The 16,428-nt window shown below is 44.3% G+C and overlaps 1 protein-coding gene across 2 annotated transcripts in view; it reads left to right on the forward strand.

The window, feature by feature from the left end:
• The window catches only part of Dock1 (dedicator of cytokinesis 1), a 436,098-nt gene that overhangs the window by 148,490 nt on the left and 271,180 nt on the right, over positions 1–16,428 (forward strand). For both annotated transcript variants that reach the window (XM_070011394.1, XM_070011393.1), the window contains exon 25: positions 2,921–3,027. In XM_070011394.1, the coding sequence (XP_069867495.1) occupies positions 2,921–3,027 (107 nt within the window). The remainder of the gene's footprint in view (positions 1–2,920; positions 3,028–16,428) is intronic.

Consider the following 16,428-nt stretch of genomic DNA (forward strand, 5'->3'; position numbering starts at 1 on the left):
CATTTGCGGAGGAAGGTTGTTACCGGTGGGGATGTGACATAACCTTGGCATTTTGCATACTTTAGGATTTGGATTTCAACGTGTGGGTGCTGGGGTTTAAGTCTCCAGCATCTGGAGAATGTACGTAAAGCCTTCCCAGTCCCGGGTGAGTCCCTTTTCTGTGTAGCAATGCACAGCTTCTCATCGGGTGCTCTGGAATGAGAGCTGGGACCTTCATGCACAGTGCCCAGAAGTTCTCATCTTGGGGAATGCTAAAATCAAAGCCCCCTAACACGTGATGTGAGGAAGGTGAGCACTAGGCTTTCTGGCTGGGAAGTGAGGCTGGGACCCAAGTCTCCATTATACCACAGGGAGCCATGTCTCCCCCCAGGGACTCCCTTGTAGTTCAGAATAGCATGGTTGGTCCTTATCTATTTTGGTTTGTTTGTTTTTCCCTTGGCTTTGATTTGACATAATGAATGACTTTCAGGGGCAGATAAGTGGCACCAATTGTATCAGCCCTTAAAATCTCCCAAATAGAGTAAGTGCCCCTCTGCCCCTTAGTGGCTACCTAGATTAAAGACAGCCATCTTTCTGGCCTCTCTCTTGTTCTGGAACTGAGGGATGGAGGCATCTAGGGAGGTGCTGACTCAGGTCCAGTGAACAGTGGGGACACAGTTATTTCCTTCTTCCGGGGGTACTTAGCATGTGGTTATGGCTTAGTGTGTCACACACAATGGAGACACAGTTACTTCCTTCTCCTGAGGGTACTTAGCATGTGGTTATGGCGTGGTGTGTCGTACTTAGCATGTGGTTATGGCGTAGTGTCTCGTACTTAGCATGTGATTATGGTGTAGTGTGGCACACAATGGAAGGAGGAAGTGATGGGCCCAGGGCAATGTGCACACCCTGTTGCTTCCAGATGGTTCTTAAAAAGTAGTCCTCAAACAGCAGCCTGAATGACCCCTGGGAACGTGTTAGAATGTTCCGCCCCATGTGCTTCCCTGGAGTAGAAATGATGGCTCACATCTTTGCTCTTACGGAGCCCTCCGGGCATTCCTGGTGCACATATGGGAAGCTCAGAGATGGATGGAGCCGTGGTCTGGTCATGGTCCTCACTGGGCACCGGTGGCCACCCCTTGCCCACAGAGGCTGCCATCAACACTCACTAACTGACAGGAGCTTCAAGAAGACCTGCTTTTCCACACTCCCGCTCTTGTTCTGGGAGCTTGCGTGTCCCTCTCCAGTGCCTTTTGTACTGACTTTGCCAGGGACCATAAATATCATGCAAATATATGTTCCTATTGAGAAAACACATTCACAGTTTTATAAAACATGACCACCAAATGACCACACACACACACTCACACTCACACTCATCCTCAAGATCAACCTTGTTTTCTTTGTGACCAGATCCTGCATTTAAGACATGTTGTTTTCTATGTCATGACATCCTCTTCAGCATTATAATTTTCAGCATCTTTCATAGTGGGTCATTTGGTCCTATCCATTGTTTATGTCAGCTGAGCTTTCTCCAAGCCCTCTCCCTGTGGTAGTCAATTAATCTTTACTACAGTGGCACGACACTGGCCCTATTATTAGTCTAATTTTGCTTGACCATGATAACTCAATGGCTGTTTGCACTGGTTCAAGGCCAACTTGGCTTTCTGATTACGAAGAACGGGGCTCTAGTCTTTAAGCTACTTGAGAGGTCTTGGGTTGTGCCAATTACAAAGTATAGTGGGATAAACTTTCCTGTGACTTAATTGTAGAACACACCCCAGTTGTCATTAGAAATGTTAAACAAGTGGAATTACTTGGTCCTGTGTTTTCTTAAAAGCTTCTAAAAACTAAGTGTTACCCAGTGACCTTCTGAGAGGTCAAATGAGCATTCTGCCGTACATTGTCATGTTAGTTTTCCCGGGTGCTCCCACCATATGAATTAGCATTTCATAGAAACTGCATTTTGGCTAAAGAACAGTATCTCATCATACCTCCAGTGCACATTTTCGTTACATTCCTTCATATGTCAGTTGTTTATTTATAAAAGTAAAAAAAAATAAACATGTTATTTCCATGCTATGGAAATAATGCCTGTTTTGGAGTGTTCCGTTCCATGATTTTTTAATTTGCTTACATAACTGTGCCACCATCGCCGCAGAGTCCAATTCTGTAGAATTGATACAACTCCCATGAGACCCCTTGTGCCGTTTCCTCGTCATTTCCCCTCCCCTGCCTTAGGCACTGGGTTTATCTCTTCTGCTCCTTTCATAGAAATAGAGTCAGCAGTGCTCAGCCTTTACTTATTGTGTTTTCAAGGTTCATCTGCGTCGTGGCAAGGATCAAGTCCCCCCTTTCCTTTGGATGAGCTGTGGGATTGGTTGTGTAGCATTTTGTGTTGCCATTCAACAGTTGATGGATGCCAGTGCCTTTTGAGTGCTATGAATCACGTTACCTTGTCATGTACAAAGAGACACATCCTTTCTCTCCTCCTTCTCCTATTCCCTCCCTCTTCTATTTTTCTTTTTCTCTCCCCTTTAACATCCTGCCCCTCCTCCTCTCATTCCTCCTTCTCTGCCCTACTTCCCTCAGTCCTCCCTCCCTACCGTCTCTTCCTGCCTCCCTCTCCTCCTTCCCTCCCTGCCACCTTTTCTTCCCTTTCTCCTTCTTTTACTTCCTCCTTTCTAAGAAGAGGAATTGCAGAGTCCTGAGGAACTGCGTGTAACTTTTTGTGGATGTGTCTGACTGTTTTCCACAGTGTCTACACAGTGTTTACACTCCCAGCCGCATGGTAGGAAATACTCACCAACACTTGTTACTGCCTCTCATTTGAGAGATGTAACTATTTTTAGTGGTTATGAAGTAAAAACAACAATTTTTTTTCCCGGCCATGCCTTCTGCATGCTTGAATCTGAATCTTTCCACTTGGGTTTTCTTGTAGCAAGATGTTCACCGACTTCATCCTCAACGTCCCCACGGGCTTGCTTACCATCCAGAAGCTCTACTGCCTGATCGAAATCGTTCACAGTGACCTCTTCACACAACATGGTGAGTGGAACGCTGAAGACCATTAAATTGTCCCATCATTCACTGTGTGCAGGTATGACCCCTCTCCTGCTCACCCCACAGAGCGGAGGCTGTCCCAGCGGGAACAGCTCCCTCACCAGACAGGGAACTGGAGCCCTGCAAGAGAATAGTAATTGACCTGTGAGGTAGGTAATAGATCATTGACAAAGAGAGGCACAGGCTCGTGGTTTGTAATTTAAGTGCAGCACCTGAGCCCTGGTCCAATCAGCATACATTGTAGCCCTAAAGTGTGTGATTGTCTCTCCTGGGGAGGCAATCACTTGCTGCCATCAAGATGATTGCAATGAAAAAAAAATTCAAGTTTCCTTGAAATGTTCCAGGAATGGTCTTCCCTCTCAGGAAGTCGGTGTGCTTTGGCAGGGTTTTTTGGAGCCCACTCAGAGCAATACAGATGGTAATGACTCCCAAAGTCATTCATCCCCTGCATCGCCTTGTATTCCCCTCCATTATCTTCCCATCCTTTTCATTAATCATTTCCTCTATTTGGACAGATTGAATTAGTATTTTACACCTGTCAAGCAGTCTTATTGAAAGCTTAAAACCTTTGCATAATTCTTCAACCTTCCTCTTCACTGCTCTGAGTGGAGTAACATTCTGGCTGGGCACATGGGTGTATTCTCTTCCACCTGGGTCTGGGCCATGGGTCTCTCCCTTCATTCCCTTCTGTCCTCAGGTATGGTGCTACTGTGGTGCTTGCCCTGTGCTGCTTCGACGGGTAAGCTGGCCAGATGGGCCTGCCCCGGTCAGAAACAACTGGCTGTACAGAGCTCACCGTGCATCCAGCCAGGTCCCTAATGTCTCCTGGGCTTCAGGACTGGGTTCTCTGGCTGGTTTTAATTTCCTTCCTTGATTTAAGTTAGTGAACTGCACTGGAATGGACACTGGTTAATGAGGCTTAAGTCGAGAGAAAATGTACAGGATTCTTCTGGGAGTGAGTGTGCTCTACAGAGAAATAGCGACCCAGGAACCCCATAAGCTTCTGAAGCCACCATTCTGTCTCAGAGGCCTGTTTCTTGTTTTTCCAAAAGAAAATCAAGGCTCTCACAGTCTGGGACTTAAAGCACAGGAATCAAAGCGTATCGTTAGATTAAAAGGAAAATAAAATCCTAGCTACTCAGGAGGCTAAAATATGAGGATCATAGTTTGAAGCCAGCACTGGCAGGAAAGACTATGAGACTCTTAGGTCCAATTAACCAGCAAAAAGCTGAGAGGAGAGCTGTGGCTCAAATGATAGCATGCCAGCCTTGAGCAAAAAAGTTAAGGGACAGCTCCCAGACCCAGAGTTCCAGTCCCAAGAAAAGAAATAGATATGTAAAGGGAGCTATTAGTTTCTAACTGCCCACAGTTTTCTCTCGAGGCTGAGGCTTGATTTGCTTGCTGCCCGGGTGTTTGCCAAGGCCTGGGCCCCGAACATGTGTTTCGGCTGATACGTGGGACAGTGTTGCTCCACGCTGAGTACGCTCTCTACCAGGGAAGTAATAGCCAATAGAAGGTTTATAGCTAGGTCTTACTAGAACCATGGTTGATGTTATACCTCTCTGCCAGTGCCAACACACACACACACCAACCATCATCAGTATCTTCACTGGGTTAATACCTGTTGCCAACTTAAAAAAAAAAAGCCAGGCATGGTGGCTCATGCCTGAATCTCTTTTACTCAGGAGGCAAAGATGAGGAGAATCAATGTTTGAGGCCAGCTAGGCAATAGAGTTAACAGGACCCCATCACAACAAATAAGCCAGGCATGGTTCAGTCCACAGGCAAGAGAATATGAGAGACCCTATCTGAAAAAATGACTAAAGCAAAAAAAAAAAAAAAAGCGTGGGGATATGGCTCCCGTTGTAGCGTATCTGCCCAGGATACCCAAGGCCCTAGTTCAAATCCCATACAGCCAAGAAAAAATAAACTCAAAGAGATTGGTTAAGAATCACAAATTTTAGTTGGGAAAAGGAAAGCACTGGAAGGGAAATGTGGAAATGCTCATCCTGTCATGGCCCAGCCAGCTTATTCAAAGGGGCTGGGGACTCTTCTCAGATAATCCTTTGCTGCACTGGCTAGTACCAAGAGGCTTCAGTCCCACGGTTGCTGGGCAGATGTCCCGTGGGAAGACCTGTGGTACAAGGTTGCAGTGTGGAGGTATAGGTGTGCAGTCCCGCAGTCTTCCAACCATCCCTGCCAGGCAGTCCTGTGAGAGAACTCCTCCATGCCTTTCATTCAGGTTCTTTTCATCATTCAGGTTCTTTTTGTCCTACAGGTAAGAGGTATCACCTTAATGCTCAGACCAGTTATTGTCTTAGGACATGTACTTCTGCACAATTTTTGATAACAATAGGTATAAATATTAAAAAGGAAAAAAAGAACAAAATTATTAAGAGCCCAAGAGAATCTATAAAAGTCTGAACTGAAATACATAATTTTCCTTTATAGCTACACTAATTTTTACTGAAGATTATCAAACCAATGCAGTGTATTTATAAGAGAACTTACTTTGACCTGAACATTATTTTCAAGAGTCTGTAGTGATTTTTACTTTGATGATGTTGATTTCAAGTATTTTAGAAGAACTAAAACTATGTATAGCAAAACATAGTCAAAAATTTTGGTGAGTGCCATTGACAAAACAATTTAGTTATTTTTTATTATGGAAAACATTGTAAGGTAAGAATCATAACCAACAGCATTTTACCAAGGCTCCTTTAAATTTTACATGATGTTTAGAACATTTACATTAATAATGTCGACTGAAAGTTCTCCTTCTCCAGCATCCTGGAGTCTGGCATCTGCTTCTTAATGGACCCACAGTGTTCTCCATGCTTTCTAGTTCTGTGCCCACTTGAGTCATTTTTCTCCAGACCGGTGTGGCTGTGTCTCCCAGTTCAGAGACTTCAAAGCACTGGGTCTGGGTTTGCGGCCAGTCTCCAAGATCCACATTGAATGTGGTGCCATGCTGTTCCAAGGACTTTTTTGACCTACTGGTTGCTCCTGTTGATTGGAAAGTGCTCATGTGGAGCGAGCTAGGGGTCCCACAAGCAGGACTTGCACTTGCTGAATTCTCTACTGCCTGCCCCCAAACTCTGCTTGATTGGCACACGCCTCTTCAGCTCTGTGTAGTGTCATCTGGTGTGTTCAGGAGATCCTGGTGTAATTGGGTTGACTCTGTCACAAGTGCTGGTCCTTCGCTGTTCTACAGGATATGTGTTAGAATCCGGTGTCTCTGTGAGACGAGATACTGGCTTACTCAGCTGTTGTCTTCCTCTGAGGCTAGGGTTTTGATCTTACTAATAAACCATCATCAGTGTAATAAATAAGATGGTGTGGAATACATGAATTGAAAATTGTCATGGGATTAGAGAACCATAATTAGTTTGCAGCATCATATGTCATATGCAGGCAGCCCCAGAATCATCTGATCCAGTAACAATGACCTGAGCCATGATTGGCTGTCCAAATGTGCTTCTGAAAACATAGTGGCCCTCTGGGATCCTTACAGAATGCTTTGGTCAGTTGAAAGTGATCCCCTCTGAAGGCTTTGGGTTTTGAGTCTTTCTGGTAGGAGTAGCAAAGATGACCCCACTTTTTCTCAACTGCACGCTCTGCTTCTTCAGACCTGTCTTAGCTCCTTGTCAGGACAGATTTGTCAGCTGAAATCTTCTGGTTGGTCTGCTCTTACCAAGATGCCATTACTTCTGCAAAGTATTCTGTGCTTCGTTTTTATAAATATTTAAAGCTGAGCCTTTTTCTAATGAGATATGATAGCTGTGTGTTCCATACGTCTTGTTAATTTGTGAAAAATATAGTTGTCTTTGTCCTGTTTCCTGATCCCAGTAGAATCAGTCAAATCAGCTCTACATGTGTCTAGATTTTTAGGACTCAATTTAGCAGGTCTAGCTGCATGTGGCACTGACTGAGCCCCCCCGTGGGGAGTGGATAAAATGCAACCTGTGCAAACCTTCGGCATCTCTTCGTGTGGGCTTCGTCTCCTCTTACTGAAAGACCCCCCCTTCCTTGATGCATTGGTTAACCTTCTTCATCCAGAATAAAATCAGCCTTGTTGAGAACAATGAACTGGTATTTGGAGGTCTTCAAGATGGCAATGTCGGAAACACAGATTCTGGTATCCTTAAAAATGGGCTCTGATTTTTACATAGTGGGGGGCCATATAATAGATTTATACCCAGGATTGTGCTTTACAGAGCTTGTTTGTCAGGGATTGTGATTCGTGCTGTTTTGCAAGGAGTGGACGGTCTTATCTTCGGCATAGCGTGGGGGTGGAGTCTGTTGTACAGACTGGAGGTCAACAGAAGTGAACTGGGTTTCTGGAGAATGAAGGGTAGCACAGTCCTAACGTCAGTACACCTGGGTCCAGGGTCAGCACACTGGGGAAGCATGCCTGTGACTGGGAGGGCAGGGGTGTGCACGACTGCAGCCATTTCCAAAGGCTCAACCATGGGCGTGTCGGAGGTCAGATCTAGCAAAGCCTCTGGCTGCATTTGATGTGCCCTGCACCCATGCTAGGCCATGGTGATTGTCTCCTTGGTACGGTCTCTTGTGATACAAGGCCACTCCCTGGCTTCCAGCATCCCCCTGCTATGGGAATGGGCAGTGCATCCTGACACTGGAGTCGCTCCTGTGTCATAAGCCAGCCTTTGTCATGTCCAGGTTCCCTGTCCAACACTGTTTCCTGCTTGTGCGCATCCTATTCCCCCCCACCCCCCCTTAAGGCATAGTAACAGATGGTTTGTCACTGGAGTTGGTTGGGCTGCAGCAGGAGATGTGCTATCAGCACAGATGTTGGGTTGGGTTCTAGTCTGTATGGAACTGACCCCATGAGTCCTGACACTACCAACCTCTGCCCACAGAGAAGCCCAGCCCTCCTCTCCTCTCTGATCTGTCCCAGCTCAAAGATGGCATGAGTCTATCCACCAGGCAAGGTATAGATTTTGCCTTCCTCTGTCTGTCAGTTTAAACTTCAATACAAACACACCCAGACATGTTTCACCTCCCTGTGGGTCCTGGGGGCCAAGGCTGGACACATATGAATCACCCATCCCTGAGGGCTTAGGCTTCTTTGAGAGGAACTCTGGGCATTCTGTGGGTGCTCATAGCCACCACATCACCTTGTGAAGCCATTACATTTCTTTCCTAGATTTTGCTTCTCTTCTGTGGCCTTTCCCTAGACTAGAGCTCCCCAGCCTACGTCTTTGTACATCTCGGTTTATTCCACTGCTGGCTCATCGAGCTTGTCTTCCTCCCTCCCTGTACTCCTACCGTGTTCATTCATCAGGGAAAAGAGCTATAGGGGGGCCTCTCTGAGCCAGCACAGCTGTCTCATGGCCAGGCCCACAGGCCCATTTACTTGTTCTAAGAGAGGTGGCAATGATGCTGGTCATGGCTCTGACTGGCTGGATTGAGAGGGAGTGTGGGATGTCCTTGAAGAAGAGTGATAGGAGGCGAGTGGGAAGAGAGGGACATCAGAGAGTGCCAAGATCAGGGCTGGGGGATGGAGGCGGGGGGTGCGTCGTCCAGATTGGCTTTAGTTTCTTCTGACCACACATTCCTCAGGTTTCTGGAAACGTGATAGGGGATATTTGCAATTCAGGTCTACCTCTGGATTCAAGGATTCTTGAGCAGAATAAGGAGGATTTCTAACATCTAGTAGCAATGCACAGCTATCTACCCATCACCCAACTGGGACAATTATGAAATCATAGTCAGACTCTGTCTGTCTCTCTCCCGCCTCTGTGGAACAATCCCAGTCACTAACATTTGTGTAGGATGAGAAACCTCAGCATGTGGCACTGCTCCTGAATAGGTCTTGTTCATTGAGTTGGGTCCCCTGTTCTGGTGTGCCCCGCCCCTGTGGGTGTCGGTTTTCTGCTCCTCTGATCAGGTGAAAGGCCTTTGCCTCCTTAACATGCTCCACATGAGAGCCAATGAATGGTCGGTAATGGCTTCTGAGCCTGGTCTCACCATGTGAGTTGAATACTTGAAAATTGGCTAGATAGACATGCGGTGCACCAAAAGATGACTCTTGCGTATAATAGATGGTGTGGAGTGAGCAGATTCTCAAAATCAGATACAAAGAGAAGAAAAGATGGATGCTTCATCATTGGTCCATTTCTAACTTTGCTCCCAGATGTTGCCCACATTTCTGACAAACACTAAAAAGTGAAGTTTAAATTTATAGAAAAGGAGCGCCTCAGTGAGATTCACTTGAATATAGGAAGACTGAGGTTGAGGATTTACACCTACAAAAATGTCTTTTACTGTAAGGGCATAGAAATTGAAATAAGTGAATCAACCTCAACTAGCACTGTTATAATTTAGAAAATAGCATGGGCTTTACTGGCAATACCTTTGAGTAAATATGCGGGTCCTACTGGAACATGTGCTCCTTGTGACATGTATCCCTTTCTCCAGCTGCTCTGAATCCCACACACTGGAGTAGCTTGTTTTCGTTAACAAGATGTGTTCAGTTTCCTATTTCTATACTAATAGAGGCCTAAGAAATGGACAGATTTGAATTTAGGGCCTACTACAAACATACCTTTATGTCCTCTTTCTTTGTTTTGGGATGTACTGTAAGATTTGTTGGGTCAAGTTTTGAAGATTTAATGACTAAAAAATTAGTGGAAGTCTATGACTTTTTGAGCTAGGGAAGAGTTCAGTAGCCTGATGAATTGTTTCTGGAAAGCCTGTATTCACTGGCAGCCTTTGGTTTGTTTGCTTGTTTTGGTTGGTGCTGCTGTTTTTCTGGTGGTTGGTTGGAGTCCCACTGTGTATATGTGTCTTTCTGCAAGCCCTGGCCATCCCATGTTCTTTCCTTTGCTGTAACAAATTGCTTTGCTTGATACTATCCCTCACCATTGTAACATTCACCTCCACTTTTGAATATAGAGCTTCTTATGGAGCTAGGCCTACAGGGTTGGTTTTTTTTTTCCCTCTCTCTCATTCTAGTTTTCAAGGCAAATAAATCATCTAGTGATCAAGCAGAGTAAAACTCTGTTAATGGTGAAACATTAGTTATAGTCCTTTGAGGTCTCACGGCAAAGCCCTGAATATCTACTGGGGTTTTGCTCTTAGGAAATAGTGAACTCAGATTCCTCTTTTAATAGCTATTAGGTCCTAAATGGAAAATGTATATATCTTTAAAAATTGCCTGTGTTAATAAACTTCTTTTGCTTTGTATCTTGGACAAGAAAAGCTGCATGTGTTATACAGACCTATAATAAAATGTACCTTGTAGTGATTTCCATCCATAAACAAAATAACACCTCTGGAGCTTCTCTACTGTGAAAAATAGATCTGAAAACTAGAGCCACTCTCAAGTAGTTTTGTTCACATGATGGATATGTACAGGGAGAAAAATTGGGGTTGGGGCTAATTTTGTTTCAGCCATTTAATGCACCACTTATGTGGCATTCTGGAATTCTTTAATTAGATAGCTGTGCTGATGACTTCTAATGAATGTTGCCAGCTGTGAACCCTGAGGACTAACTCCTTTAAATAATGGTGGAATATAAACATCATTTTCTCTTTTGTTTTATTTTATTTTTTTTATCTCCATGCCTACAGGAAAACTTTTTTTTATACAGTATCCCTTTTTTTTTAATAAGCTTTCAGACTGTGTATCTCTCTCCGTATCTTTCATTATATGTGTTTTTTTGAAAAGACCATTTGTTAAAACAGTGCAGGCTTTTAGAAATTGCTTATTGAATCTAGGAGGGTGAACTCAATTTCGGTTTCTTAATTATATCCATTTCAGTCCTTTCATAATTTATTGATCACCTACCCTGCTCTCAGGACTGTGGGTTAGCCAGTTGGATTCCTCTGAGAGTCTTCAGAGTCATCAACTTAAAAACATAGAATTGGAAAAGAGTAATTATCTCAATTTACAGATAAGGACATCAGAGTTAACTAAGAAGCCTTGTCTGTATGCAGAAATCCCAGGCAGGGAACTGTCCACCACTATGGTGCTGATTAAGGGGATCAATCTTTACCATTCTTCTCCCACTCTTTTCCTAAAGTGTTTCACGCCCAATGCATGAGCAATCCATTCTGAAAACTGAATCAACTTCAGATGCTATGTGGAATACAAATAAATGAATAGATAAACACATACATAAATAAAACAGTATGGTTTATACTTATGGTGGTGTTTATATGTTCATGGAGTTTTAATAGTTTTTCTCTTCTCTTTCTGGGTGGAGAGACTTCTCTATGGCCAAATTGGTGGAGCCAGCAGTCAAAATTTATTTATTCTCTGTTCTGATTCTCTGTTCTGTGCCAATTTGTGAGCAGGCTATTGTCTTTTTGTTCAATATCAGCTTGCAGCCTGCCTGCCTGCCTGCCTGCCTTCCTCCTTCCCTCCTTCCTTCTTTCCATCCTTCCTTCCTTCCTTCCTTCCTTCTCCCCCCTCTCTCTTGGCTTTTCTCTCTCTCTCTCTTCTCTCTCTCTCTCTTTTTATGTTGGTTGTGGGACTTAAACTCAGAGCCTGGGCACTGTCCCTGAGCCTTTGGGGCGGGGGGAGGGGACTCAAGGCTAGAGCTCTACTATTGAACACTATTGAGCCACAGTGCCACTTCCAGTTTTCTGGTGGTTAACTGCCGATAAGAGTCTCACATACTTTAACTGCCTAAGCTGGATTTGAACCATGTTCCTCAGATCTCAGCCTCCTGAGTAGCTAGGATTACAGGTATGAACTACCAGCATCTGGCCTTCTTTCTTTTTCTTGGCAGTACTGGGGTTTGAACTCTGGCCCCACACTTGCCAGGCAATTACTGTACCACTTGAGCCATGTCTGCAACCCTTTCTGCTTTGGTTTGCTTTCTAGATAGGCTTTGTATGTTCACTTGAGCTAGCATTAGACTGGTGCTCTCCTGCCTCTGCCCCTAGCACTGCTGGTATTATAGGAGCACACAATAATGCTTACTGGTTTTCAGTGTAGGTGCCACAAACTTTTGCCTTGGCTGACCTCAAATTGTGATCTTCCTGTGTGCACCATGCTAAAAGTGGGGTAACAGATGCTCCAGATCACTTGCTTTTAACATATTCCTCCTCTCCTTGTGAGGACGAGTAGGAGGAACAATCATAGCTATTCAGGAGGCTGAGATGATGTCTAAACTCATCCTGGACAGACAAGTCTATGAGACTCTTAATTTCCAATGAACCAGTGCAAAAGAAGCTAGAAATGGAGTAATTGGTCTGGTGTTGAGAACCAGCCTAGAGTGAACTTGCTGAAGTGCTCAAGCCCCTGAATTCAGTGTTAGTACCAGCTCCAAACAAGCAAGCAAGCAAGCAAGCAAGCAAACAGTGTTTTTGGCTACCTGTTTTCCCTGGTTAAAGAAATGCACGCCTTCTCATTACCTTGCATTTTCTGTTTTCTCAGTTTCCATGTGATGAGATTCTGCTCACACAGTGGCAGAGCTAGAGAGTTTCTGTCAGACTTCCCAAGCCTGATCTCACTGCCCTGATAAACCTCTGTCCTTTCTGAGAAGACTCCTACTTGACCTGTTCTTCTCACACAATCTTCCCTGGAATTTCGTAGTCTTTTTAGTCTTCTCAGTCTTGTCTTGTCTTTTTCCTTGCCCTTTCTCTTCCTCTTCTCTCTTTCCCTTCCCCTCCCATTTCCTCCCTGTCTTCCTTCCTTCTATTCTTCTTTCGAGTAATGGAGTTTGAACCCAGGGCAGTACATTCACAAGACTACCTGGTGGATGCTCTAGCACACTTGAATGACCCTTTCTATCCAGCTTTTTGCTGGTTATTTTGGAAATGAAGTCTCTCCGACTTTTCTGCCTAGGCTGCCTTTGAACTATGATCTTCTCGATCTTGCCTCTTGTGCCCCTAGGATTACAGTGTAAGTCAGTAGAACCTGGCTTTCGTTTTACTATCTTTTCCTATGGTTTGAATGGCTCTCATTTGCATGGTTCTCTATCCATGTGACCCCTTATCCTTTCCCACAAGAGTTATGGAACTTTGACCTCTTTGTTGAAGGGGACTATCTCCTAAGTAAGGACAGAGAATATCTACTAGCTTGTGTGCTTCTGCTTGAAGATCTCCTCCTTTCTGGGAGGACTAATGACAGCAGTAGGAAGACATGGCTTCCGTTGGTCTTCTTCCCCGTTGTTTGATAGGCTGTTCTTCCTTTGATTGCCATGATGGTTTCCCTTGCTCTGTCATCCTCCCAATTAAAAATCTGTGGCACGGAGCGCCTCAGGGCTGGATTGTATTGCTGTGCTTCAGATGGTGTCAGCGCATAGCTGAGCAGCTGTTGTGTTCCGACCACGGTACCTTAGAAGATGCCCAGCCAGCAGGATTAGAAACACCATTGTGCTTTCTTCTGTTTCCTCCATCAGGAAACTAACATTCAGCAGGGAAAATAATATACTGTGGGTGAAACTCCTAACTTTTATAACTGCTGTTGTTAAATTAATTCCTGGGAAAATTCCATTGTATTTCATCTCTGTGTCCCAGTGGTGTATATGTCTATACTCCTGTGCCTATGCAGGGGTCACGTTTCCATGAGGAACCCCGGTTTGAGGCTCATGAGTTTAATTCTAGCCCAGCTTCTGTTCAGTAATGTGTTGCTGGATGTGTCTGACCCCGGGCTCCCTGTTCCCTCATCTGTGCTGAGCAGAGATGAGTAGATGGCTCTCTTGGCCCCTTCCCCAGCTGGCATGGCTTCTTGAACTTCCGCCCTTATGGACTTGTACAGAGGGAACCGTCTGAGCATATTGCAACGTGGGTATAGGATTCGTAGATGGCTGAAAAGGAAGATGATTGTCTATAAAAGATGAATACCGTGCATTCCCCATTTATATAGCTCTAACTGTTTAATTCTCGTTAAAAGTGTTATTTTGGCTCTCAATTCTATGCAACACACACAAGGTTATTAAAGGCACTTTATGGATCATTTGTTTAATGTGACCAAACTAAAAATTAAGAAGCACATTACTCAGTGTTCATAAAAATGAATGTTTTAAATGGACAAATTCATTCTCGTTTTTGCATCTTACTTTAATGTAGAGCTGTAATGGGGTTAGAGACGGATATTCTGCTTGGACATTTATAAGCCGATGATGCCTGTTGAATACCTTTTATAAAGATTAATATTTTTTACTCTGTGCCTATTACCAGGGCATTAATCATCCTGGCTTCAGGCCTTGCAGCTGCGGTGAGCAGATGTTGGATGATTGGCGCCCGTAATCCTTGTGGATCACAAGGATGTGGGTGTGGAAGGTGGCTCCTGTGGTCCCTCCGCCCATTTGTATGGGCTGAGGCCCACCCGGTTGTCGACTTCTTCCCAGGCCGCCCGGGCTGAGCTGCCTGTCTTGCTGTGTGTGCGGGACAGAGCAAACCAGGACGACTGAGTATTCTCGCAACCTGGCTGATGTGCGGTGGGTTGGTGCTCATAGGTGCAGGGCTGTCCTGGAGTCTCCTCTGTGGGGTGGCATGTGTGCTGGGAGAAAGCAGTGCCCTTGACGGAGAGGATTAGCAGTTCATTAAAGTGAGAGCTCACATGCGAGTCATCGTCTGCTTCCTTTCCTTCTCCCAAGACTGTGCTGTCCATCAGAAACAGAACCCAAACCCCGGATGGCACTCAGCTTTCCCAGTCTCCACACTGAGGGTAGTATGAAGCCATAGTGAAGTTAATATCAACATTGTAGGGGGTGAGGGGGGAGGCTGGGAAGGGATGTGAAGGGTAAACAAAGGAGGAGGCTGCAATGCTTGATAAGAAATGTACGCATTATCCTGCCCATGTAATTGTAACCCCTCTGTACAGTATGTTCACAAAAAAAAATAAAAAATTAAAAAATTAAAAAAATGAAAAATAACAGAAAAAAATGCACCACAGGTAATTTGAACAAATGAAAAAAAAAAAAACTGTTGTACCAAAGTGGTAAATTTATGAATTGGGAGGTGGGGAGGTAGAAGATGAAGAATAAATCCCTATATCCCCCACAAAAAAAAAATTGTATTTTACCTGAAATAGGAACTCAGTCTGAAAAGCACTGGTTTTGTGTGAAACTCAACGGCTTTCATTTATACAGTTAGTGCTTCTCAATGGGATGCAAAATTTTTATGAAAGATTTTTGATCATTTAATACAACCTTGCTTCATGTCATTCCCAACAGGTATTTCCAGTAAGATGAAAGGATATATCCCTTTATATGTCAGAGTTTGTAATATACAAATGAAAATGAAATCAAATGAAAAATTCCATTCTTTGGTGACATCAGCTAAATTTCAGATTTCAGTGGCTGCCATAATCAGTAGTGGAGTTGTGAAATACTGGGATTTATTACTGTATTTTTAGCTGAAAGCACTTTGAATCTTCCTAAACTCAGGACTTGGTACTTGCTCTACCTGCTTCCTAACTGCAATTCTACCTCTTGGACCACATCTCTAGCTGAGCTTTTCACTGGTTTGTTTTGGAGATTAAGTCTAGCTAACTTCTGAGTAGCTAGGATGTGATTCCATGGCCTACCTCCATGTATGACCTGCTCTCTGCTTGCTGAGCACATACTTTAGACCATAGTTAGCAGCATAAGCCTGATAGGTAGCCATCGGCAGCCTTACCTTTCAGATAAGAAGAAAAGTCCAGGCCCAGAATTTTTAATCAATGTGCCCAAGATGTAAACAAAGAGGATTTTCTTATTTCTTTATCTTTGGATACCACCATTCATCATGTGAATCAAGGTCCTGGACATCTGGTCAAGTGTGTGTTCTTGGATTTCCCAAAGGTTGTATGTGGGTTGTTTTTGAAAACCTTTATTTCCCTTTGAAATATAGGGGCTTTCTTGGTTTGTTTTGTTGTTTGCATTGGCCATCTGCTTTGGATCTAATGAGACTATCCATGCACATCACTATGTAGACATGACATTCTGTCTGCTGGGAGGGGTACTGCAGATGTCGGCTTGGGATATCTGTGCTGTGGCAGGACACTGCTCTTCCCTGGTTGCCCTAGGCAGCTTGGTCTGTTTTTAAATGCAGATCCCTGCAGGAGTGTTTGTCTGTGTGTCTGTCTACATATCCTGCCTTTCCCAGTACCCTTGATTCCCCATCTTGATGTAAGATAAACTTTGAGAGTCCTGTGTTCACTTGTGCTGCACTGCTTCTTGGACCAAGTTAATGATCTATAGAGTGCACTATCGGATATCAAAAGTCCCACTAAGATGAGGCTTGAGGTCGTTGTGCTAGTGTTTGCTCTTGGGGAGGCAGTGGAGTAGCTACTGTGTGGGATAGATCTACTCATAGACATTTGTCTTCTTTGTGTCCTTTTCAGTTGGAAAGGCTGGGTGTCTAGGACACAGTTTTTCATATGATTGTTTATAACAACTACTGTGTATTGAGGGCTGGGAA

The sequence above is a fragment of the Dipodomys merriami genome, unplaced genomic scaffold (assembly GCF_024711535.1).
Source record: "Dipodomys merriami isolate MVZ:Mamm:240054 unplaced genomic scaffold, mDipMer1.0.p SCAF_82, whole genome shotgun sequence".
NCBI lineage: Eukaryota > Metazoa > Chordata > Mammalia > Rodentia > Heteromyidae > Dipodomys > Dipodomys merriami.